This window comes from Arachis hypogaea, chromosome 8, assembly GCF_003086295.3.
Source record: "Arachis hypogaea cultivar Tifrunner chromosome 8, arahy.Tifrunner.gnm2.J5K5, whole genome shotgun sequence".
In the NCBI taxonomy this organism is placed as follows: Eukaryota; Viridiplantae; Streptophyta; class Magnoliopsida; order Fabales; family Fabaceae; genus Arachis; species Arachis hypogaea.
Genome location: NC_092043.1, coordinates 2,316,253 through 2,340,127, shown reverse-complemented (window position 1 = coordinate 2,340,127; position 23,875 = coordinate 2,316,253). Strand labels below are relative to the sequence as shown.

Here is a 23,875-nt window from a genome sequence, read left to right as displayed (position 1 = left end):
ACCTATCCATGATATTTTTATTGAATGAGTGAATTAATTTCAGATTGCAATGAAGCATGTGACGTAAGATGCAGCAAATCATCACGGCCGGACCTATGCAAGAGAGCATGCGGAACATGCTGCCAACGATGCAACTGCGTTCCACCGGGCTATTCCGGCAACCAACGAGCGTGTCCTTGTTATTACAACCAAATCACCCATGGTGGCAAACGCAAGTGCCCTTAATCACATCAACAACTTAATTACAATTCTATATCTGTGTCACAATAGATATATAGGTTATAGGTTATTTCATAATTGAGATTATATTTATTTTGTTTGATATACAATATGCCAGATACAAGGAGAATGATAAACTCATAAATATTTAAATAAAAACTTAGCATATTGTACTAGTTGATATGAATATCCACGACAATAATATATAATATATGCTATATATTTAATATTTCTTGAAATCAACCGTTTCCTAGATTGTATTGTTGTTTTACTTTGGGTCCGAGGAAAAGACTAGATCAGAGGGCCAACACATTCAGCTTAAAAAAAGAGTGAGTTTTGATTTAGATGTAAAGTAAAAATAAGGAAGAAGTGTTGGAATGAATTAATTTTGTTAATGAGCGATGGTAGAAGGTAGATTGTGATAGGATCAGGTGCAAGTTATTATTGGGAATATTCAATTTATGCAAAAGAGCTTGTGGAACATGCTGTGATCGTTGCAATTGTGTGCCTTCTGGGACTAGCAGTAACAATTCCCATATTTATGCCAACACCAATGTCCTTGATTACCACTTCATTTTTATTTTTATCAGCCTGTGAAAATTTTTAATAGTATAATATTGAATTGAATTTTATCATAAGAATTGAATTCCAGTTAGAATTAAATTGAATTCTAGTGTTTAGAATAAATTAATAAAATTATAGAATTAAATTGAATTATTATAATATTTAAAATATTTATCAAATAAATTAAAATTTTATAATAAATAACTTTATCTTTTATTAATATAACATTATATTTAAATAATAAATATAGTTATTTATTAAATTATATAAAATAATTAAACATTTGTATTTTTTAACTAAAATTTTATTCAATCAAAATTTGTTCACCTCTTTTAAAGAAATAAAAATTAGATTAATCTAAAAATATTAAATTTAAAATTATTGTTATTAATTAAAAAATTAAATGGTTCTTCATGGTTAATTCTAATGATAAATTAACAATAAAAAATAAATATGAACTATCAAGAACCAACTTGCTATGTGATCTAATGATATAGCAAGTAAAAAAATTAGTTATTAATAGTAAATTATAGTAATTAATTCATGTTATTAAAATAAAACAAAATTATACTATTTTTTATTAGTGTCATAATTGATACAACTTTACTTAAAATATTTAGATATATTGACAAACGTTTGGTATCGTTAATCTAAATTAAACACATAAAATCTATATGTGTGGATAATTTTTTTGATCTACATAGTATACTTTTTAATATATATATATATATATATATATATATATATATTATACTAAATGAGTTGAAGGAAAGAGAAAGAAAAAAACGAAGGCGACGAGAAAAGAGAGAGTGTGTGTTGAAAGGTGGGAGATGTTGAGAAAAGATGAATGAAAAAAATTAATGAAAACTAATTAAATTATAAACATATTTTACACCTTTTAAGTTTTAAGTGAAATTCAAATAAAATTAAATTTTAAATTAGATATATTTGAGTTGGAATTGATTTAAAAAAAATAATGAAATTGAATTTAATTTGATCTAAACAATTTTAATATTATTTTTGTTTCAAACACCGAAGTTGAACTCAATTTCTATAGAAACTGAATTTTAAAGAATTTTTTAACACCCTGTATATATATAATAACTAATCTTTTTATCTGTAATAATATTACGGCAATATAAATTCTTTAAAATTATGTCAGATTACTTTATCTTGACATTATAAATTATGGTACAAAAAATAAATTTTTTATTTTAATAAATAAAATAAATATAATCATTATTAAATTAAATATTTTAAAAAAATTATCGAAATCCGCGATCCTGGTTTATCTCGTTTACAGTGTAAACGACTGTAAACGAGATAAGACACGTCAATCTAACACGTGTATATCTCGTTTACACTGTAAACGAGATACGTAGAAAATTATCTCGTTTACAGTATAAACGAGATATGAGAAGACAAATTTTCAGCAGTTATAAAAGGATGTGTAATCCTTGGTATTCTCCACACACATTTCATATCTTTTTTTGTCTCGTTTTTTTCACAAAAACAAGGCAACAATAATGGCCAGTAACAGCGTATACATAGTTGTGTGTGTTTATCCTAATTGTCGTATGATAAATGGCGACAACGAGGTGACATTTGAGTGTGAGAATCTGAAACTGTTGCGCACTCAGTGTGTAAGTACGTTGTCGGGGTTGAAGAGTTTGATATTGAGTGACTTCGGTATTATAGAAGCGAGGGAGGTCGGAAGGGTGAGTTATAGGTTACTAGCACCCATAGGTAATGGTGTTTTTCGGTTTCGACTATTTCGCCTTCTAGGGGACGAGCATGTGCGACTCATGTTCAACATCCATAGGAGGATCATGTGGTAGAACAGATGATGGAGTTTTCTGCCGAGGTTGGATATATTGGTCGTGGTGGTTCTGTACACTCGACCTATATATAGGACGATCGACTTCTCACACTGTAAATGAGATACGTGCAAAATTATCTCGTTTACAGTCTAAACGAGATAAGCAAGCTAAGGGACGCAAATTTCGATAAATTTTTTTAAAATTATTTAATTCGATAATTATTATATTTATTTTATTTATTAAAATAAAAAATCCTATAACTATATTTCAATTTTAATTTAATTTGAATGTAATTAGAAAATATCATTTTGCACAATTTGATTTTGAATTTTATAATTAGTCTTTGATAATGATATATAAAAGAGATAGAATGGGGGAAAGAATGAAGGATAAAAGATAAAAAAAAGGAGGAGATAACTCATTAATTAAAAAAAATTTAATTTTAATTATAATAAAAAATAGAGTGACATGTAATATATTTTAGTTGTAAAATTAGTAATACATATATATATATATATATATATATATATATATATATATATATATAATTTAACAGATTTAACTAAATTATTATTAAATAATTTTCAATTATTAACTTTACATAATAACAACTATACCTGAGTGCTTAGGGGTATACACGAATCGGATCGAATATGATATCCGCGTTTTTTAGTGTCGGATCTGATCCGTAAATGTGCGGATCGGATCGGATATTGGATATATCCGCATAATTGAATCTTCTCTATTTAATCATATTTCTATATAAAAAAATTCAATAAAAATATTTCTTATTTTCTTTCACATTTTTAAACTTATTTATTTCTAAAATATTTTTAATTAAATTTTTCTTAAATAATAAAAATAAAATAATACAATATATGAATAATAATTATTAACTAAAAAACATACAAACAAGTAAATATAATACTAAATATATATATATATATATATATATTTATTATTGTGTGAATTTGCAGATCTACAGATTTAATATACGTATGTAGAGCAGATATTTGCAATGTGCAGATCGGATCCTATCCAATCCGATTAATGTACAGATTAATTATCCACAATTTTTGAATTGAATACGAATATTTATCGCAAATCCGCAGATACAATCCGATTCATGAATATTTCTGTGAGTTTTAACCAATAATATATGGTTATCAATTAAGAATAGGGAGACCTTTTTGTTACCTATGTAATCATTTCCATTTGAGTAAAATACTAAAGATTTGTACGACTTCCCAATCAGATTGCAAGCGTATTCTCGTATTTACGTTTGTAAACTGAAAAGGCAGTTGAGAAACGCATGACATGGGATCAACCAGGAGTTTTTGTTTGACAAGACAGTAGTACTAATGCTATTTGGCGAGGAACAAAGTTGCTGACTTTAATGCAACTTATGCAACGCTATTTTAACTTAAAATAATAATCCTTTTTTCAACTAATAACTAACTTTTTTTAATTATTTTTATTTATTTTAATCTTTATATTTTAAATAATAAATATTTAATTATAAATTATAAATTTAAAATTTAAAATTAATTAATATTAACTAATTAAAAATTAATTTTTTATATTTATATTTTAACAAAATATAATCTTTTTTTTAATTTACTACTAAATTGTTATGCTTTTAGAGTTGAAAACTCTTTCGTGTTATTATTATTATTATTATTATTATTATTATTATTATTATTATTATTATTTATATACTTTTGTGGTATTATTTTATTTGTTTGCGTTCTTCTTTTTATTTTATGTTTTTGAACGAGGCCCAAGTTGGTTAACCCAACCGCACCAAGATCCAACCCAAAACTCACACAACAAATACTCTTAATTCTATCCACTCTAACTAACCCCGATACTCCTCTTTTCCTCCTCTGTACTATGATTACAATTTGAAAGTAGCCATTAACACATATGAAAGCAAAGACAAAAACACGATAAAGGGTAGAGGACAAAATCTCGAGCGCACTAGTGCAGTGCAGTGCAGGTGCCAAAGAAAAATGAAATCGGTACGCAAGGGGGGATAACACCCAAACCTTGTCACTAGCAGATATCTAATCAATATATAAGCGGGATATTACCCAAATATTGCCAATCCAACCAATCAGGCCATACTCAGTTATTATTAGTGTCTTTTAGTAATTCATAAATGATTTAGCTCATTAAATGACATTACTTATCTATTTCATCAATTTGAATTTCATAAACTCCGAATTATATGTTAGTTTTCCAATTTCATTAACATGTAAGTCGATGGAACCTCCATCCTCATCGCAGGTGGGATAAAACCACCATTCTCGCAACAATTTTATCTTATTTATCATGTGGTTATTTTGAAATTAATCAGTTCATTTCATTATATCACTTTCTAATGTATTCAAAGCTTAATTATCGGTTATTTCACTCAATACAGAGGTTAGAAGGGTTTATAAACAGATTAAGAGGGCTAAATAGTCCAAAATCATCATTTTCAAAAAACAAGATGTCATGCATACGCATGGATGGTTTCGATTCGGGAAGCCACCTCATGTGTACGCATGGGTCGTGCGTACGCATGGCCCCAACATTCTGCAAAATCTGCAGAATTTAGTTTTTGACACCAAATTTCAAGCATGCATAACTTTTGCTACAAAATTCAATTTTCACCCAAATTCAAACTCCAAGCACCAAGTTATGACCCATCGAAATTGGTCAAAATTCACTTTTTACACAAAATTCTACACCTTTAAAATTACAATTTCGTAACTCCCTTACTTTTCAAACCAATAACCATTCTTTCCTTTCAATACCCAAATTTAAACCATACTTTATATACTAAATTCCTCTTCATCCATCAATTTTCATCCTCAATCAATCTTTCAAATTAATACATTTAATCATTCAAAAAAAAATCCAAAGTTCACCATCATTTACAAGCAATCCAATATCATAAACATTGCAAGGGAAACAATTCACTCAATCAATTCCACTAACTTGCCATAACTTACCAAATAGGGAACACCTCACCCTAGCACAACCTTCGACCCAATTCTCATCACTTAGCCTTTTATAGGCGAACATACCACAATAATTTTCAATTTAACCATATATATGCATTATTACTTAAATTCATGCTAACACACATCATCATTTCAATCATCAACTAACACAAAATTTACATGAAGCACCAATCATTCACAACAACAATTATTTTCATTCAACGCTATCCTAGGAGCAATTAACCTAAGTTTTCACATAGTGTTACACAATGTCTATTCGAAATTAAGATCTGTAGCTTCGTTGACGGCAGTCTCAACCTCGGGAGAACTCTTCTTCGGTAATTCTAACCTCCACACCGATCCAAGCTCTACCAAAATCTACACCAAAGCGATCCTTGAATTCAATCCCGCACCAAATACAAGCTAACTCAAGCTTCTACCAATCAACGAGGCATCAACCCGCAACAATCAACTCAACAATTAAGCTATTCACGACAAGATTCACAATTTTTTCAACCTAGGGCTTATAGAATTTGAAAAATTCAAAGTGAAAAAACTTCTTTACTATAACCTACTCGAATTTGGGATGAAATTCACTTGGAATCCATGCTAAAGTACCACTAAAAAAACCAAAATCATAAGATTTCAACACCATGTATCCTAAAAATATGAAATAGAAAAGAATTCAAAAATGGAGCGAGGATTTCAGATTTAATCACCACAATATTAACATAGAATTGAAGAATATCAGAAGAGTAACGCGTGGCCACAAACGACTCGCCAATCAGAATTACAGATTGAAAGTTATGAGAATTTAAAGTTTATGATGAATAATGTCAAAAGGGTTTATTTTCTCACCTCTCTTTTTCTTTTCTTTAACTTCTCCTTCACTCAAATGTAACGAAAGTGTACTGAATTGGTTATTAATTTATATTATGAGCTTAGACTTTGAGTCTGTTTGGTAATTTTTGGTCTATTTGGCTCTATCTTAAGCCAAAATTTTTAATATAAGTATCTGAATTTGTATTCTATATCTTTTTCTCATTATTTTTATAGTTTTAACTCTTTCGCACGTAGTACCAAATAGATTTAAGTTGGTCCAGCTAATCCTAATGGGATCAGTGCCCATGTTTGGTCTGGCCATGGTGAACAGATGATAAAGTTAGAAAAGAGTTTAACTTATTAGTAAGGATGGGTTTACTTGGGATTTAAAGTACAAATGATAAGTGGATAATGTTAGTAATGTTGATACTTATACACAGGTGTCATGCTTTTATTTGACGGGTAAAGACAATGTTATATAAAATGAGACAGAACAGAGTAAATGGGGTTAGATGCACAGTTATTGGGTGAGTGAGATATATTGATGAATAAAGGAGATGAGAGCAAGTTTAGCTAAATGAGTATGAGAGATATTTGGTTGAAGGAGTGAGTAGTTATGTAATATTCGAAAATCAGGAGGTTAAGGCAGGTACTATGATTATTAAGAAGTAGTATTATTTTACTTGAAGTAGTAATCACTAATCAATAATATATATGAATAATGTAAGGATAAAATTAATATTTTAATAGACAAAATAAAAAATACTATTATGACAAATAGTAGCATATAAATAAAAAATTTAAAAATATTATCATAAATTTTAAAAAAGGTGATATATTGATAAAATGTTCTTTTCACTGTTAATTTAGGTAGCGTTTGGTAGAGAGATAGAGACGGAAAGATTGAGACTGAGAAATAAAAATTAAGAGACATAGATTGAAATAAATCTTAGTATTCTGTTTGATGCAAAATGGGAAACAGAAATTGAAATAAGAATGAAATTCTAATTTAATTTGTACAAAAGGTAAAATTGAAATTAATTAATTAAAATGAAGGTATTTTAAGTATAAAATGTTATTAAAGTTTCGGTCTCTATTTCTAAAAATTTTAGTACTTTGTGTCTCTACTTTTTGAAAGTACTGAATACTGAACTTTTAGGGATAGAGACAATAATTTTAGTATCAATCTCTGAATCAATAAATATGATACTGAGTCTCAATCTTTTAATATTTGTCTCCTTATCTCAAAACAAACGCTACCTTAGTACGAGATTTAGTAAAATTAAAGGCCAAGTAGTGTGGGACAGAAGGCACCAAATTGAGCACTTGTGCGAACATCTTAAGCACAAGTTTCTTTAATTCCAAGTACTTTTTATATTAAGAGGAGTCTTAGTGGGAAAAAGAGACTTGATTCATGAAGTTGGGTATGGGTGAAGAGTATAATAATACTAAAACTTTGGGCCATATTAATTTAGGAGCAACATATATTGCGCACCCCACCGCCTAAGCCCTCAAACATGTGAAGTGGACGCGAAGAAAAGAAGCTTCCATTTTTCACATCACTACTCGTAGTACTTAATTGTAACCAACACAACACCTCTTATTATTGTTCTCTCAATCTCTCTCTGTTTCTCTGTCTCAGGCGAAGATGATGAAGAATAGGGAAGAGGGTGTAACGGCGGTGAGAAATGCAGAGATAGATACAAGGGCGCCTTTCACGTCTGTCAAGGAAGCTGTCTCATTGTTCGGTGACAAAGTTCTTGCTGGACACGTCTATGCTAATACAACCTACCTTAAACACCAGGTTCCTTCTATATATTTATGCATATGCACCATTTCATGCACCTCAATGATTATCAAACTATGTGTATGTGAGTATATCATATTTCATCAATTCGAGTATTCCAACACTCATTCATAGTCACCAATTGAATTGATGCCACTTAATTTTCTCAGCTAATAATCTTTTTATCTTGGCCTATTTGGGTAGATGCCACTGGGGTCTCTCTGGTTCAAGAGTGTTGTAGCAGTACCACCAAGTATTATATATTTTGTTAAGGTTATTAGGTCTTTACGATTTAAAAGCTTGTAATTGAGTTTTTTATATTATATAAAAAATCATAATCAAGTTTTTATTAGTTATTATTTCTAAAAGAAAATAATAATTTTAAAATATTTTTTTAGAATATTCTATAATTTATTCTACATTAAATACAAAAATAAAAATTTTAAAAATATTTTTTTAACAAAAAAATAATTTGAGATATTTAATTGAAAATTTTTGTATAATATAAAAATTTAATTATAAATTTTTTAATTATAAGTATTTAATTTAAAATTTGATAAAGTTATAAAAGTCAATAGAGTAACTAAATATTTTGTTAATTACATATTATATGAAGAAGTATAGGAATTAATTTTTAAATAGTTGATATTAATTATTTTTTATGAAATTATTTTTAATTCTTATTTTTGAAAGATCCAATATTAAATTTAGGTTCTAGAATTTAAAATTTAAAATTTAGACATAAAAAAAGTTAGCCAAAAAATATTGGTTCACTAGTTAAAGAAAAAAGCTTAAGGATTAGTAAAATTTATTATTTTTGGCCAATATTTTTAATTATTTATCTAATTTTTTTAGTCTAACAATCTAATATTATATTTTAACTTATATTTTTAAATAATAATAATTAATTACTAACCAAAATAATAATTTTGCTGCCCCTACCATTCTTCTTAGTTAAATTCGTGTTACGTGTAACTTTGAGAATCAATACCTTTCTTGCATTGGCGTGTGACAAAACCAACTAACTGTGTATATATTAAAATCTTAATTCCAAATATATATTTAATAATAATCTCTAACCTTTGCTATGATATTATGTAAGATGAGTACTATGCTTTGCTTGCAGCAGGGTACAAAGGGCAAATAGAAATGGTTATCATTCAATGAGTAACAGACTGTGGAAATAACATTAATATATGCTTTTGTGTGTTTTAAACTTTTAATTTACTCTTAGCTTGGACAAACCATATACAATATAATATAGCTTCGTTATATTAATCAGTTAAGCTTATTCATATATCACTTGCATATGTTCAGAGTGGAGAGAAGGAAAGTTATTGGAAGATCGGGGAGGTTGCGGCAGAGCTAAAGGAAACGCGAGAAAACTTGGAGAGAGCAAGAGAGGAAAGCATGTTAATGGCGCATTGTCTTTCTTCTCTTCAGGAAGAGCTAGAACGCACCAAGCGAGAGCTGCAACAACTGAAGCAAATGAGTGAAACAGAAAAGCATGTTGATGTTCATCCACCAGCAGATGATGAGATTGAAGAAGACGTCAAGTTTGTTGAGAACTTAACCACTTTTCAAGTTAAGAGTTCGAGATTCGAGGATGAGTTCCAGAAGAAGAGGTACGTCACCTTCGCCAATCCACCCTCAGAGTCTCATCATCATCATCATCATCATGTGATGCTGCAGCCTCCTCCTGAAAAGTTGGAAAGGCATCCTTCTCTTAGGAGGAACACGAAGAAGAAGTCCTTCATTCCACTCATTGGTGCTATCTTTTCAAGGAAAAACCCAACCCAACATTAACATCTTTTTCGCCTTTACATAAATAATTACCAAACTAATAGTTAATTACATTTTGTTTTAATGCTTGCTTTTCTTTTTAATTTCAGCAATAATAATACATTATCCTATATATTATGTAAAATTGAGATGAGAATATATGATTAATACTATTATCTATTATTGGTCCACTTCAAAATAAGAGCAAAACTAATAACTATCCTTGGAATGCATGTATCTTAAGATGTCCAACATTGAACCAAATGATTTTTGCCTAATTAGTTGAGAGCAGTGGATCTTTCAATTATTTTACTAAAGTGTGATTTTTTATTATTTATTTATTTTTATATATTTTTTAACCTATTTAAAGAATGTAAGATAAAAGATCACATCTTATCAGATAATTAAAAAAATTAAGCGAATCATACTTTCTACAACTTTTTTCCTGTTTACATCATGATAACCAAGTTTAGGATTGTTCAACTCCAAATCTGTACCTAGCGAGCATTCATTAGTGAGCATCAATGCCATAAATTTATAAGTCAGTTGAAATTGTAGCAGAGGAGGGAGGAGTGCTAGTAATTTTTGTGATTTATAACTGGTGGACGAAATTGTGATTCATTCTTTTCACTTCAACAATCCCAGGTAATGGCTCCAAAAACTTGGTGTCAATGCCATGGTTCACAACTTCGCACAACTAACCAGCAAGTGCACTGGGTCGTCCAAGTAATACCTTACGTGAGTAAGGGTCGATCCCACGGAGATTGTTGGTATGAAGCAAGCTATGGTCATCTTGCAAATCCCAGTCAGGAGGATAAAATTATGGAATTTAGAAAATCAAATATGATTAATAAAAATAAACAGAAAATAAAATGGATAGAGATACTTATGTAAATCAATAGTGGAAATTTCAGATAGGCGTATGGAGATGTTGTGCTCCTCTTAAATCTCTACTTTCTTATTACATTCATCCAATCCTTCTTACTACTTTCCATGGCAAGCTGTATGTAGGGCATCACCGTTGTCAATGGCTACATCCCATCCTCTCAGTGAAAACGTTCCTATGCTCTGTCACAGCACGGCTAATCATTTGTTGGTTCTCAATCAGATTGGAATAGAATCCCTTGATTCTTTTGCGTTTGTCATCACGCCCAGCCTTCAGGAGTTTGAAGCTCGTCACAGTCATTCAATCCCAGAATCCTACTCGGAATACCACAGACAAGGTTTAGACTTTCCGAATCCTCATGAATGCCGCCATCTATCTAGCTTATACCACGAAGATTCTGTTGGGGAATCTAAGAGATATGCGCCCGGCCAAGAGTAGAACGGAAGTGGTTGTCAGTCACGCGCGTTCATAGGTGAGAATGATGATGAGTGTCACGGATCATCACATTCATCAAGGTGAAGTGCAACGTATATCTTGGATTAAGAATAAAATTGATTTGGATAGAAAATAATAGTAATTGCATTGAAACTTGAGGTACAGCAGAGCTCCACACCCTTAATCTATGGTGTGCAGAAACTCCACCGTTGAAAATACATAAGTGAAAGAGGTTCAGGCATGGCCGAATGGCCAGCCCCCAAAACGTGGTCACTGGATCAAAATACAATCCAGGATCAAAAACCAAGATGATAATATGATAGTAAAGAGTTCTATTTATAATAAACTAGCTACTAGGGTTTACAGAAGTAAGTAATTGATGCATAAATCCACTTCCGGGGCCCACTTGGTGTATGTTTGGGCTGAGCTTGATCTATCCACGAGCTGAGGCTTTTCTTGGAGTTGAACTCCAAGTTATGACGTGTTTTGGGCGTTCAACTCCGGATCATGACGTTTTTCTGGCGTTTAACTCCAGACAGCAGCATGTACTTGGCGTTCAACGCCAAGTTACGTCGTTAATTTCCGAATAAAGTATGGACTATTATATATTGCTGGAAAGCTCTGGATGTCTACTTTCCAACACCGTTGAGAGCGCGCCATTTGGAGTTCTATAGCTCCAAAAAATCCATTTTGAGTGCAGGGAGGTCAGATTCCAACAGTATCAGCAGTCCTTTTGTCAGCCCTTTTCAGAGTTTGGCTCAAGTCCCTCAATTTCAGCCAGAAATTACCTGAAATCATAGAAAAACATACAAACTCATAGTAAAGTCCAGAAATGTGAATTTAACATAAAAACTAATGAAAACATCCCTAAAAATAGCTTGAATTTACTAAAAACTACCTAAAAACAATGCCAAAAAGCGTATAAATTATCCGCTCATCAATAACCATCATCAAATAGCTATCAATAATGATTTAATGGTAAGAGATTGGTATAGAATTTTATTCAATGATTCACTTTTCTTTACCGATTACATGTTGGCCAAAATTTAATAAAATTACTAACTCTCTAAACTTTTTCTTTAAAAGAATACGCAATATATTTACGTCTCTGGAAACATCCAGCATTATTGTCCTTGTTCTGTTACGTTGAAGTAATCAATTAGTATGAGTGAAGTATACCACAAATATAAAATTATTTTGTAATATTATTTATAGGTGACTATTTGTATTAAAATGATTTTACGTGTAAATGATATTTAAAAATTATTAGATAATTTAATATATTTTAATAAATTATTTAATATAATATGTGTTAATATCTTAATTATTATTTTTGTATAAAGATATTTTTATGTAGATAATCATCTTATACATAAGTCAAATTATAAGATAAATATTTTTATGTAAAAATAATATTATAAAATATTAAATAATTTAACATGATTGATTAAATATAATTGATTAAATTATTTAATAGTTCAAAATATAATTTTTACGAAAACATCTATATAAAAGTAGCACCAAATTATAGCGCGGTAGTAATTTTTTTTGTGTCAGTCGATGGTCCTTAGAGCTGTATATGATTATGGTTAATCTAAAAATTAAATTTATTTTTGATATAATCAAAAATTTAATTTAAGTTAATTAACTAAATTGATTTGAGGAGTGTTAGGATCACTTCAGGTTGGAAATTAGGGTGTGATTAGGAGACGAGGGTTTTTTATTTTTTAATTCATAAACCAAAACACATCGTACTGTAGGATTTTTTTTTTAGAAAATAAATAAAAAAACTATTATTTTTATTCACAAAAATTTTAAACGTTAATAAATTTATTTGTGAAAAAAAGAAAATTATAGTTATACTCGTAAAAAAGAGTTTCATACAATAAAATTATTCACATACTAAAAAATTATCTAAAAACTCTAAATTATCATTTTTCTAATCCTAATTTTAATATCTTTCTTTTAAATCTCAACATTTTTTTATTTTTTGTTAAGAATTTCTTCACTTTTATCGTCAAGACTACTACCATCACCGTTGTCACTAATTATCAGTCTCACCTTCTTCTTCCTTTATTGTCACAATAACACCACCACCATTACCACCACCAAAGTTATGTTATGCTTGATGCAGAGTGAGAATATTCTTGAGTCTATGACATCTGAATTCTTACATAACTTCACTCGGCGTCCCACTTTATTATGAGTTTCTCTCTCGCTACTGACGCACCCAAGTTTCTTTCTCTCTCCCGTCCCGTTCTCTCTCTCTGTGAAATACTCAAACAACGACCACTTTTTTCTCTGACTTCACTACACTCTCTTTTTGCAATTTCGAGTTTGTGTTCTATCTCTACTGTTGCTCTGTAATCTCTCTCCGGCGTGACTGTAATATCTGTACTCATAGTCATCACTACTACTTCTAAGATCGACGATGGAACAGTGGTGATGATTGCGGTTTCTCAAGAGATGGTGGATTTGGATTTTGACATGGCTGGTTTTGAAAAATCCTAACCCTTTAGCTCACGATTTGCAGAACAAGATGAAGAAGAAGAAGAAAAAGCTAAGGTCAAGTGAAATAGGTGCTGCTTTGCCATTGCCATGCTCGATCATCGTTGTCGTTGTTGTGACAGTGGAGAAGGAGGAAGGTGAGGCTGACGGTTGGTGGCGACAGCGGCGGTGATGTTAGTGAAGGAGGTGGTGAAATCCATGAAAAGAAGATTTGGAAGAGAAGTATTGAGATTAGGGTTAGCAAAAGGGTAATTTGAAATTTTTAGGTGATTTTTTAGTTTTGGTTAATTTTGTCATACGAAACCTATCTTTCCTGAGTACAACTATAATTTCTTTTCTTTCGTCGGTAGAAATGGTAATTTACTCAAAAATAAATAAAGCACATTTATCATAACTGAACCGGTAATTAATTCGGTCATACGATCGAATCACTGGTTCAATCAATGGGTCATTGGTTCACTTGATTATCAAAAATTAAAATGCATGTCTTCACAAACATTTTAATAACAATCAAATATTAATTCTTAGACATAACTAATATTACAAAAGTAGATAATAAACTAGTCACTAGTACAAAATACCTTCTCAATTTAAATGAACAAGAAAAATAAATCAATAAATTGATGATTAACAAACTAACCAAATTCAAATCGATTCCTATAGCAACAAATTCATCTCATCGATAATTTTCAACAACAAATTCAATTATGATCATTTTCAGCAATAAAAAAATTTAGCTAAGTGATTATTTCATTAAGACAACAATAAATTTAAGGTTCAGTGATGATAATTAGTAACAAATTCAACTCAGTGATGATTTTTAGTAACAAAAAAAACAATTAAGTGATTATTCAACGATACAGCAACAAATTTAAGGTTCAATTAGTAACAAATTCAACTCAATGATAATTTTTTACAACAAAAAAAATCAATTAAGTGATCATTCAGCAAGATAGCAACAAATTCAAAGTTCAATTAATAAAAAATTCAATTCAATGATGATTTTCGAAAACAAATAAATTTAGGCTAAGTGATTATTTCAGCAAGACAACAACAATTATAACATTTGAAATCATCAAAGCATGGCTTATGATCCAAAGTCCAAACTCTCAAAATGGAGCACCATCTAAATCCATCCAAAACATTTGTAAGATATGTAACATTCTACTATACAGAATTTTACGCCTAGGATGTAAATTAAAGGTGGTGAGGCGCCACAATCTCTAAAAAAAAATACGTAAATAGATATATACAAATAATAGTTTAACGAGGAGTCTTGAAAGAAAAGTTAAACAAAACACCAACAGAAAAGCGCATCACTCTCAATCGGGTCAACGCAAAAAAGTAGATAAGATTATATATATATATATATATATATATATATATATATTAAGATCAGAGTTTTAAGATACAAAAAATTGTTCAAGCTCCAAAAAAGTTAGGAGGTCTGGGAGTGGGTGATGTAGTTATTCAGAATACAATTTTCTTGTTCAAGTGGTGGTAGCGATTTTCGAAAGAAGATTGTCCATTATGAAAGAAAATTGAATGCTCTTGAAATGATTTGAATCCAAACATAGTATTCTGTTGTCATCCTGTGCCTAAAAGAGGAGGTCCATAGAAGGATATATGGCAGTTACAGATAAAAGAGCAACAGGTGAGAGACAATATGATCAAATGACTATCTTTGGAGGTAGGGGATGATAGAAGAATTTGATTTTAGGAGGATAATTGGCTACCATGTGGTATATTGAAGATCGTCTTTTCAAGATTTTTTTTGGTCTTAAACCAAAGCAGATCGGTAATAGAAGATTGTGGGTTCTGGGATAGAGTAGAGTGGATATGAAATTTTTAATAGAGAAGATAATTATTTCAATAGGAGTTGAATTTAGTTAACCAACTCCATAGAGTCCTTCACTCAGTCAAATTAACAAATAAGAGAGAGGACTCCCTAGTGTAAAAATTTGATAAATTAGGTGTTTATCCTACTAACTTTTTGTGTAGGTTTTGCAATCTAAATTAATACTGAAAGATATTACAAGTTACAGTTTTACTAGTTCTACTTGGAGGGGTTTGGTACCACCACGAGTTGATTATTCACCTAATTTGTGTTAGTGGACAGGGTCAATACTAAGAAGAGATTAAATAGATTTAGCGTTATTAATCAAAATGATAGTATTTGTGTTCTATGTAAAAAGGATAATGAGAATGATTATTACTTATTTATTGGTTGTGAATTTACTTGGCAGGTATGATATGCTTGGTTGTTTGCTTATGATAAACCATGGTCTATTTCAGGAACAATTAAGCAACATTTTAAAAATTGGACATTTGTACTTGTAAGAAAAGAAGAAGTTAACATGTGGTTGATTGGTTTTTTTCCCTATCATTTGTACTTGTAAGCAACATTTTATTTACTTGTTTAGTACTCTTTGCATTGTTGTTCCACTTGATTGCGTTGAATTTTTTGTTTAAAATTTTTTTTTTAAATTTATAGAATGTGGTACTTATAAATTAAATTAAATTAATATCTGGCATGGTAAAAAATAAATATGAATTTATTTTAGTTTAATTTTTTTTAAAAATAATGTCTTTTTAAAAATAATTTATAATTTTTTTATATTTAAATAATTAAATTTGAGATAAATAGATAAAAATTTTAGACGCTAAAATTTAATAATTTAAAAATAATTATATATAATTAATTTGAAAAGATTATTTTAAAATTTTAAAATTTTTTAGTAGCTATTTTAAAATTTTTAAAAATTATTCAAAATTATTTTATACTTTATCTTAAATATTGATCTGTTTGTATCGAAACACATATACATTTAACTACTATTCGTATAAATTAACATTTCACATCAACAATTATCATTAATGATTAATAAAAAATTTTATTATCTAACAAAAATAAAAACTAAAAAATATTTTATATATTTTAAAAGTTAAAAAACTAAAATATCTAATTATAAAAACTTTAGGATGAATTCGAATAATTGCTCTGTAATTTTTTATAGACCCTTATAAGTAAATGCTTATTTTGAAACGGTTCCAGTTTCCAAATACCTTTTTTCAGTTTTCTCGGCTTCCTTCTCTCTTTGTATTCTCTACTCAACTCAATACTCTTCTCTCTTTCTCTTTCTCTCTTTCAGGGTATAATTTCCGCGCCGGCGATATCAAGCCGTAAAGTCTCATCGTCGATTTCTATCATACTTGCTTCTTCCGCTTATTCTGCCCCCGAAAACTCAATAGGTTTTATCTTCCTCTCTCGCTCTCTCTATTTGCTTGATTTTGCCATTAGCATATACTATCAGATTAAATTAAACTTAATTGCTGCATTATTTTGGTGTGTGTTGACATTTGAGCTTCAAATTTTGAAACTGATCTTTGTTTTATTTGCTATAGGTTCGCCCTTTATATTCTAAACTCAATCGTTACTCACTTGTTTAGACAGAACACCCAAAAACGAATCGCGATTTTCTATCTCATCAATAATATATGAAAGCATTGTATTCAATTTATTTGATTTGATTGTGGTTTCAAACTCGCATTGGACTAGTGAGGGAACTGGCTTTCCCCGCGTTTCTTCCGTAAGAAGCTAAGCATAATCAAATCATCAAAATTTTGTAGTGACCCTAATTTTGTTCATAATTTCCATTTCAGGTATACTAACAAAATGATAGGATCGTTTATTACCCGGGCACTTGTGTATGTCCTAACCTCTTACTGTGTATTATATTTTTGGTTTTTGTCATAATCTTTTAATTTTGAGGATAAGAGTTCCATTTATGTGCTTGCAGAATGGCTTTTGGCTATGCCTACCCAGCCTATGAATGCTATAAAGCAGTTGAGAAGAATAAACCAGAAATTGAGCAACTTCGCTTTTGGTGCCAATATTGGTATAATATTGATTTTTCATTTGACCGAAGCTTACCTGGTGGTGAATACCAATACCAACTTTCTTTTCTCCCTTGTGATGCAGGATTTTGGTCGCTCTTTTGACAGTTTTTGAGAGAATTGGTGATACTTTTATATCATGGTACAACATACATCCACTGCTTTCAGTTGAACAAATAAGGAAACTGTTTTGCTTTCGTATTTTGTTCTTGTCTTTAGAGTGTTCTTCTTGTAGGGTCCCAATGTACAGTGAAGCTAAGTTGGCGTTTTTCATATACCTGTGGTACCCTAAAACAAAGGTATTACATTATTCACTGTTGTAAATCTGATATTACTTTGTTCTTTGCTTTCAAGTTAGATTGACCTGTAACGCTATACTATATGACTTTTACGTGTGTTAGGGGACAACATATGTATATGATTCCTTCTTTAGACCATATGTTGCAAAGCATGAGTCAGAAATCGATCGCAACTTGTCAGAACTAAAGACAAGGGCTGGAGATGTAGCAGTTTTGTATTGGCAAAGAGCTGCTAGTTACGGCCAGACTAGAATAGTTGACATTTTGCAGTATGTTGCTGCGCAATCAACGCCAGCACCTCCCCCTGCTCAGGTAGTTGATGTCTATGTATTGCTTTGAATACTGTTTTTTTTTTTTTACGGGAATGTGACTTAACTGTAAGGTCACTACTCCATTTGATGTTGGCATATTGATCAATTAGCTTTCTTTGTTAGCAAATATTTGATTGGTCATCAATACGTATTTTGTTTTCATGCTTCTTTACTGCATAAATTGCCATCTTCAAGGGTTTCAATCTTCTGCTTTATTCTGAAAAACTGTCTCTTCAAATCATAGCAACGACCAGGTGCAAGGGTCCGTCAAACTGCACCAGCTAATCATCAACCAGCTGCTGCAACAGAAATACAGGCTGAGGATCCTCCTTCTCCTACTTCCCGATCATCTTTAAGTCAGCAACAGAAGGAAGTAGCAGAGATGAGTTCTTCACAAGTGCCTAAAGCCGTTTTATCTGCAGCAGGCATAAGTACCCAGAATCCTACGCCCCAGTTGATCAACCAATCAGCAGCACCTGCAGAGACAGAGCCAATGCAGATTAATGCAGCAAATGAAAGTGAGAACCCCTCTACAGAAGAGACAGTAATGGAAGAAAGCATTAGGGTTACACGTGGCAGATTGAGAAAAAATCGATCAACTGCAATGCCTTAAGTCAGTAAAATTTCAATTGTCAGGGTTGGTGGACAAAGATTGGCGTCAACTTCTTGTAAAAAACTCTGTAAAAAGGCATACTTAGATTAAAATTTCATTTCTTGCTTTATTTTTCATTTTGTTTTGGCATGAAAGACTTGGTAACTTGATGCCACTTCATATGAACTCAGATTCCCAATCCCAAGGAATATTGCATCAGCTGCTTTGAATAGTTGACCTTATCCTTAAGAGGGGGAATATGTTAACACTTACATGGAAGGCACATTTGATGAAGGATAATTTGTCCCATGGCAGTTTGACATTTTTGAATAGATGTATTTCACCTTAGATAGCTGAATGTGTGGGGTGGAAATACTTGAGAGTAGATGACGCCCAAAAGAATATCGGGGAAGAACATAGATTCATATTTTAATTGTTTGATTGTACAGATATGATACTTTGATTGACTGATTGACATTAACATGGGAAGTCAATCTTAACCACACAAGGTTGGTTGTTCTCTCTCTCTCTCTCTCTCTCTTTATATATATATATATATATTGCTCCGAAGATATTGGACTGCAAAAATTACACCCAAATGAGTTCAGTTTGTTTGTCCAATATATGCTTAAACGAAAAACATGTGTCAATATATTTTACCATCCAACAATTTTGATATGTTTTAAAATTAACCTTAACATTACTAATAGCACAAATTCGCAACATTGTTGTGCCCAAGCATGACAATTTTAAGATGTTAAAGGGCCTTTATTGCAGCTAGGGTTTTGGTTGAGTGGCAATATATGATGTCTCTTGATATGCTGTATCCAGATTCGGACTTGGTAATGGCAAAGTGGTGGAACGGACTCTTAAATGTGTCTGTGTAAATGATAAAAAAAAAGCACATTTATTTACCATTTCTTTCTATTATAAAACAACGAGAGCCAGTAATAGGAAAACATTTATAGAATACCAGGTTTGCATACTAAGTTATTTTGTCGTGAATATCAATATTCGAGCGTGTTATCAGTTTCAATAATCATTAACTACCTCGAATATAATACCACAAATATATAAGAACTCGCTATATGAATTGAATAATTTGGCACAGCAGCTTTCGCCGCATGAATTTGTCTTCTTACTTGACTGAAAACAAAAATATGAAACACACAATACATAACTTGCAGTTGCATAGTAGTAAAATAGATATTTAACGTGAAAAATGTCACATAACTAAGTCTGCATAGAATTTCACTATTGGATAGAAAGGTCACCCAGATCCTGGGCCGCAAAAAATACCTCATCAATAGTGGAATTTGATAATTTCCACGAGTTAACTCATTTCTGCTCCATGCCCAAAAACAAAAAACATTTCTACTCAATACATGTCGGATGCAATACTCTACCTACCAATTTGGTCTTGCTTTCATGCACAAAGGGTGTTATTTCCATACATCAACATCATTAGTATAGCTTCTGCAAAAATATCTAATATCCAAAACCGGAGTTGGTTTATACTTTATGGCTAAACTCTGCCACATCTATGCAAAAAATCAACCAAACAGCTTATCTCTTCGATCTGCATACTTATACTGCCAAGGCAACAGCTGAGAAAGGGAGGGAGTAACATAAAAGGCCTAACATTTACAGATTAAATTGCTAGCTATTGCCGTTTGTGTCATCTCAAAAGTTAGCAGCAGCTTGTATTTACATATTGATGATTGCTTCTGTTAGAAGTTATTGTTAACCCACAAATCTGTTAGGGTCACTCCAGCATCTGATTCAAACCAATAGTCATCATCCATCTGCAAATAAATCAATAGATTAATCACTATGGTCTTATTTTATTTTATTTTTCTAGGTTTTGGTTTTCAATATTCAAAGTAACAAGTTATTCATACTTTAAATTCCATAGGAGTAATTTCTTGGATTCCAAATGCCTCTGAGCCTGGGGATGTTAAAACCTCACAAGGATTTTTTAGATCAGCCTCGCTTTCTGATAATATCATGTCCCTCATTTTGCAGTGATTACCATTCCATGATGGATCTATTAGCTTCACCTGCTCGATAGTATCACCCTTACACTTAAGGCCTTTATTGCTTCAAGCATTAAAATGAGAAAACATCAGTTAAAAGACCGTATTAAAAAAACAAAAATCTAAGAATAAAACCAACAAGGTGCATGGAACACATAAATAAGCACATAAAGAGAACTTCAATAAAGTGGAAGCAACTTTTGGGAGCAATATTACAGAACACAATACCTCAATAGGTATATATATATTGGTCCAGTTGCACTTCTAACAGTCATTTTGTAATGCCAGAAACCTAACTCCTGCATATTTGTGAATTAGCCATTTATTATTCCAATAAACTTTAATATCATAAAATCTATCGGTAGAACCCACCTGATCAGGATCGGGAACCTCGACAACGCTAACTTTCGGAGCCTTGATTGCAATAAGCTCTTGGTTCTATACAGATAGTTAATAAGTGTAAGCACTTGTAATATATAAACAAAGTTTGATAATTTTTTATGTTTAAGGAAAGGAAATTGACCTGGAAGCATGGAAGGTTAAGAATATCTTCATTTGTCAAGAAAAGGTACCTAATAATCAAGCAAGATCACATTCAGGTAAGAAAAACAATAACAAATTCGCAACTTAATATAACACAGACATCAGAAAGTATATACCTTTGAGAATTTTCATTTTCCTCCAAGTTTTTTATTAGCTCTTGCTTTTGCCTGAGAATTTAGAATGATAGATGTTTAAATAACAGAAAGGTTAATCATCAGAATAAACAATGATATTAGTGGAAAACCTTATACAATCATCAAGTGCAGATTCTTCAGCATACAGACTTTCAACTTCAGTCTGCAATTAAACAAATCAATGTCATAGAGTTCCCCGAGTAATTTGCATACAAGTTAATCAACAAATAAAAATGATCAAACAACCTTAAGTCTTTTGAGTTGATAATTCAGTTCTTGGGGTCCATGTCCATTACATCCCCTGTTCACAAGGCAAGTTAGGAATAATCATGTCATATATTCATGATAAGCAACAACAAAGTAGCAAACAAAAGAATAGATGTTTACTTCCACCGTATATGATTCTTTGAAGTCTTCTCTATCAATCCTATTCCTTCAAGAACATTTGTAATATCATAAATTCTTCGTTTTTGAACCTGCCCATAGAAAAAAATATTAGGGTAGCATGCATTAATATATTTTGCTAGGGAAATTAGAGGGAGGAAAAATCATTGTGTGAACCTCCAAGGTCTCAGCAGTTTTATTTAAATCCAAGGTACCATAGTCAGCCGCTTCAATCAAGCAGACAAATTTCTTGGTTAACAACCCTGCCATTACAAGAGAGCACCACATTAATGAATAAATCTCTTCAAAATATCATCATTGACATTTAGCATTACAGATGGAAGAATAATTGATTATGGACATACCTAAGGAACTGTCATAACGACAGTTGTTAACTGCAGCCAAATGAGGAGCTTCTGGTATGAAAATTTAACCCCCACATAATTTATTCAAAGAAAGTAAAAATAACAATGTGAAAAAGCGAACAAAAAATTAACTCAAGAGTTTTAAAAGAAAAAAAATAAGATTGAGAAAGTTGTTACTAGTAGCATTAGGTTCGTGAGTGGCATGTTTTGTATATCTGGAAAGTTTTGACTTGGTGGTTTGATTCTCTGCCCTAATGGGAGGCTGAGTTTGATTGTAGAAAGTAGGAGGTAGTTGACGATGATTACTTGTGTGATTGTGATTATGATTATTGAAGTTGAAACTATTGATTGCACATGTTTGAGTCAACTGCTATATATACATAGGTAGTTCAAGTGTGAGCAAGTGGACATTCTACAAAATAAATTAATAAATAAATTAATGATAGTTAGTATTTAAAACTTATAAGCAAACTCAGCTAATTATATTATCCATCACCATCACTTCCCTCATAATAAAGTGTTCAAGCGGAATCCCCTCAAGCGTAAATTGCAGAATTAACATAACATAACATAACAATTAAGCAACAATTAAGCGTGATAATATTGAGTATTAATTAGTTTTCGATTGTAAAAGAAAAAGAAATGGAATATAAACAAGAAAGAACTCACGGGTGGGTTAGGGAGTATGGAATGGGAAAAGGATTGAGAAAGAGAATGAGAATGTGGATGGAATCGATGCTTTAATTGGGATTTTTTATCCTTCCCCAAAGTTGACATCACTGGTCAGTGTTGCGCCTGGTGTTATGTGTTTCTGTTAGAGAGAGAAAGAAAGAAAGAAGCGGTGACCGAGTGAAAGAGTGACTTCAGTTCGAATGATCACGCCACCCGCCTTTTGTTCTCTCTCTCTATATTTGGGCTTCGCCTCCATTCATACTCTTGGCCTATTATACTGCTCTTTTTTTTTTTTATTTCCGCCCCAACATACCAAACAAGAGTATGTCATCCTGAACCCAAAAAAAAAAGTATGACCTATTGGCTATTAGAATATACTTCTTGAGTGGATTGTTTGGGTGAGTTTCTAAGAAAAGATTTTTTTTTTAAGTTATCTTTTTTTAAAAGATCTTATGAAAAAATAAAAGTAATTTTATATTTGGATATCTCATGTAAAAAGTTTTTTTATCTATCAATTATGTTTGGATATAACTATATAAAAGTATTTTTTTATTTATTTATTACTTGAAAAACATCTTTTTTTAAGAAAAAAAATTTTTAAAAAAATATGTAAATTACAGCTTTTAAAAAAAGATGTTTTTTAATTTTTCTAGTACTTTTACTTTTACTACGTGAAATTTGCCAAACATACTAAAAAATAAAAGAAAATCTTTTTTATTAAAAAAACTTTTTATTAAAATAATGAAATCCAAACAAACACTTAGTCCGCCTTTTCAGGTCAAAAATACAATAAGAACAGAAGCAGAATTCGCAATTCTTCAGCATAATTA

The 23,875-nt window shown here is 30.9% G+C and overlaps 3 protein-coding genes across 8 annotated transcripts; 2 read left to right on the top strand and 1 right to left on the bottom strand.

Annotated features, from left to right (window-relative positions):
- Positions 1-7,888: 7,888 nt before the first annotated feature.
- LOC112705643 (WEB family protein At1g75720) lies at positions 7,889-10,163 on the top strand. The gene is made up of 2 exons (XM_025756529.2): positions 7,889-8,219; positions 9,519-10,163. Exons 1-2 carry the CDS (start codon positions 8,064-8,066, stop codon positions 10,005-10,007), a joined length of 645 nt encoding a protein of 214 aa, XP_025612314.1. The 5' UTR covers positions 7,889-8,063; the 3' UTR covers positions 10,008-10,163.
- Positions 10,164-16,853: 6,690 nt separating this feature from the next.
- On the top strand, positions 16,854-19,435 carry LOC112705642 (putative HVA22-like protein g). Of its 2 annotated transcripts, XM_025756528.3 has the most exons (7): positions 16,854-17,064; positions 17,476-17,520; positions 17,613-17,711; positions 17,795-17,851; positions 17,945-18,008; positions 18,111-18,320; positions 18,564-19,435. In XM_025756528.3, the coding sequence occupies exons 2-7, from the start codon at positions 17,489-17,491 to the stop codon at positions 18,930-18,932; spliced, it is 831 nt and encodes a 276-aa protein (XP_025612313.1). In that variant the 5' UTR covers positions 16,854-17,064; positions 17,476-17,488; the 3' UTR covers positions 18,933-19,435. The 2 variants fall into 2 exon arrangements, with proteins under 2 accessions (XP_025612313.1, XP_072056495.1); XM_072200394.1 differs by having other exon boundaries at positions 16,855-17,064; positions 17,795-18,008.
- Positions 19,436-20,134: 699 nt separating this feature from the next.
- LOC112705641 (transcription factor E2FC) lies at positions 20,135-23,294 on the bottom strand. 5 transcript variants are annotated; one of them, XM_025756525.3, is made up of 13 exons: positions 23,043-23,294; positions 22,551-22,743; positions 22,374-22,424; positions 22,186-22,271; positions 22,018-22,100; positions 21,871-21,925; positions 21,735-21,787; positions 21,607-21,657; positions 21,471-21,519; positions 21,320-21,385; positions 21,176-21,246; positions 20,813-21,011; positions 20,135-20,716 (listed from the first exon to the last, which is right to left on the bottom strand). In XM_025756525.3, exons 1-13 carry the CDS (start codon positions 23,148-23,150, stop codon positions 20,642-20,644), a joined length of 1,140 nt encoding a protein of 379 aa, XP_025612310.1. In that variant the 5' UTR covers positions 23,151-23,294; the 3' UTR covers positions 20,135-20,641. The 5 variants fall into 5 exon arrangements, with proteins under 5 accessions (XP_025612310.1, XP_025612307.1, XP_025612309.1 ...); XM_025756522.3 differs by having other exon boundaries at positions 22,012-22,100; positions 23,043-23,290; XM_025756524.3 differs by having other exon boundaries at positions 22,012-22,100; positions 22,374-22,421; positions 23,043-23,290.
- Positions 23,295-23,875: the final 581 nt, after the last annotated feature.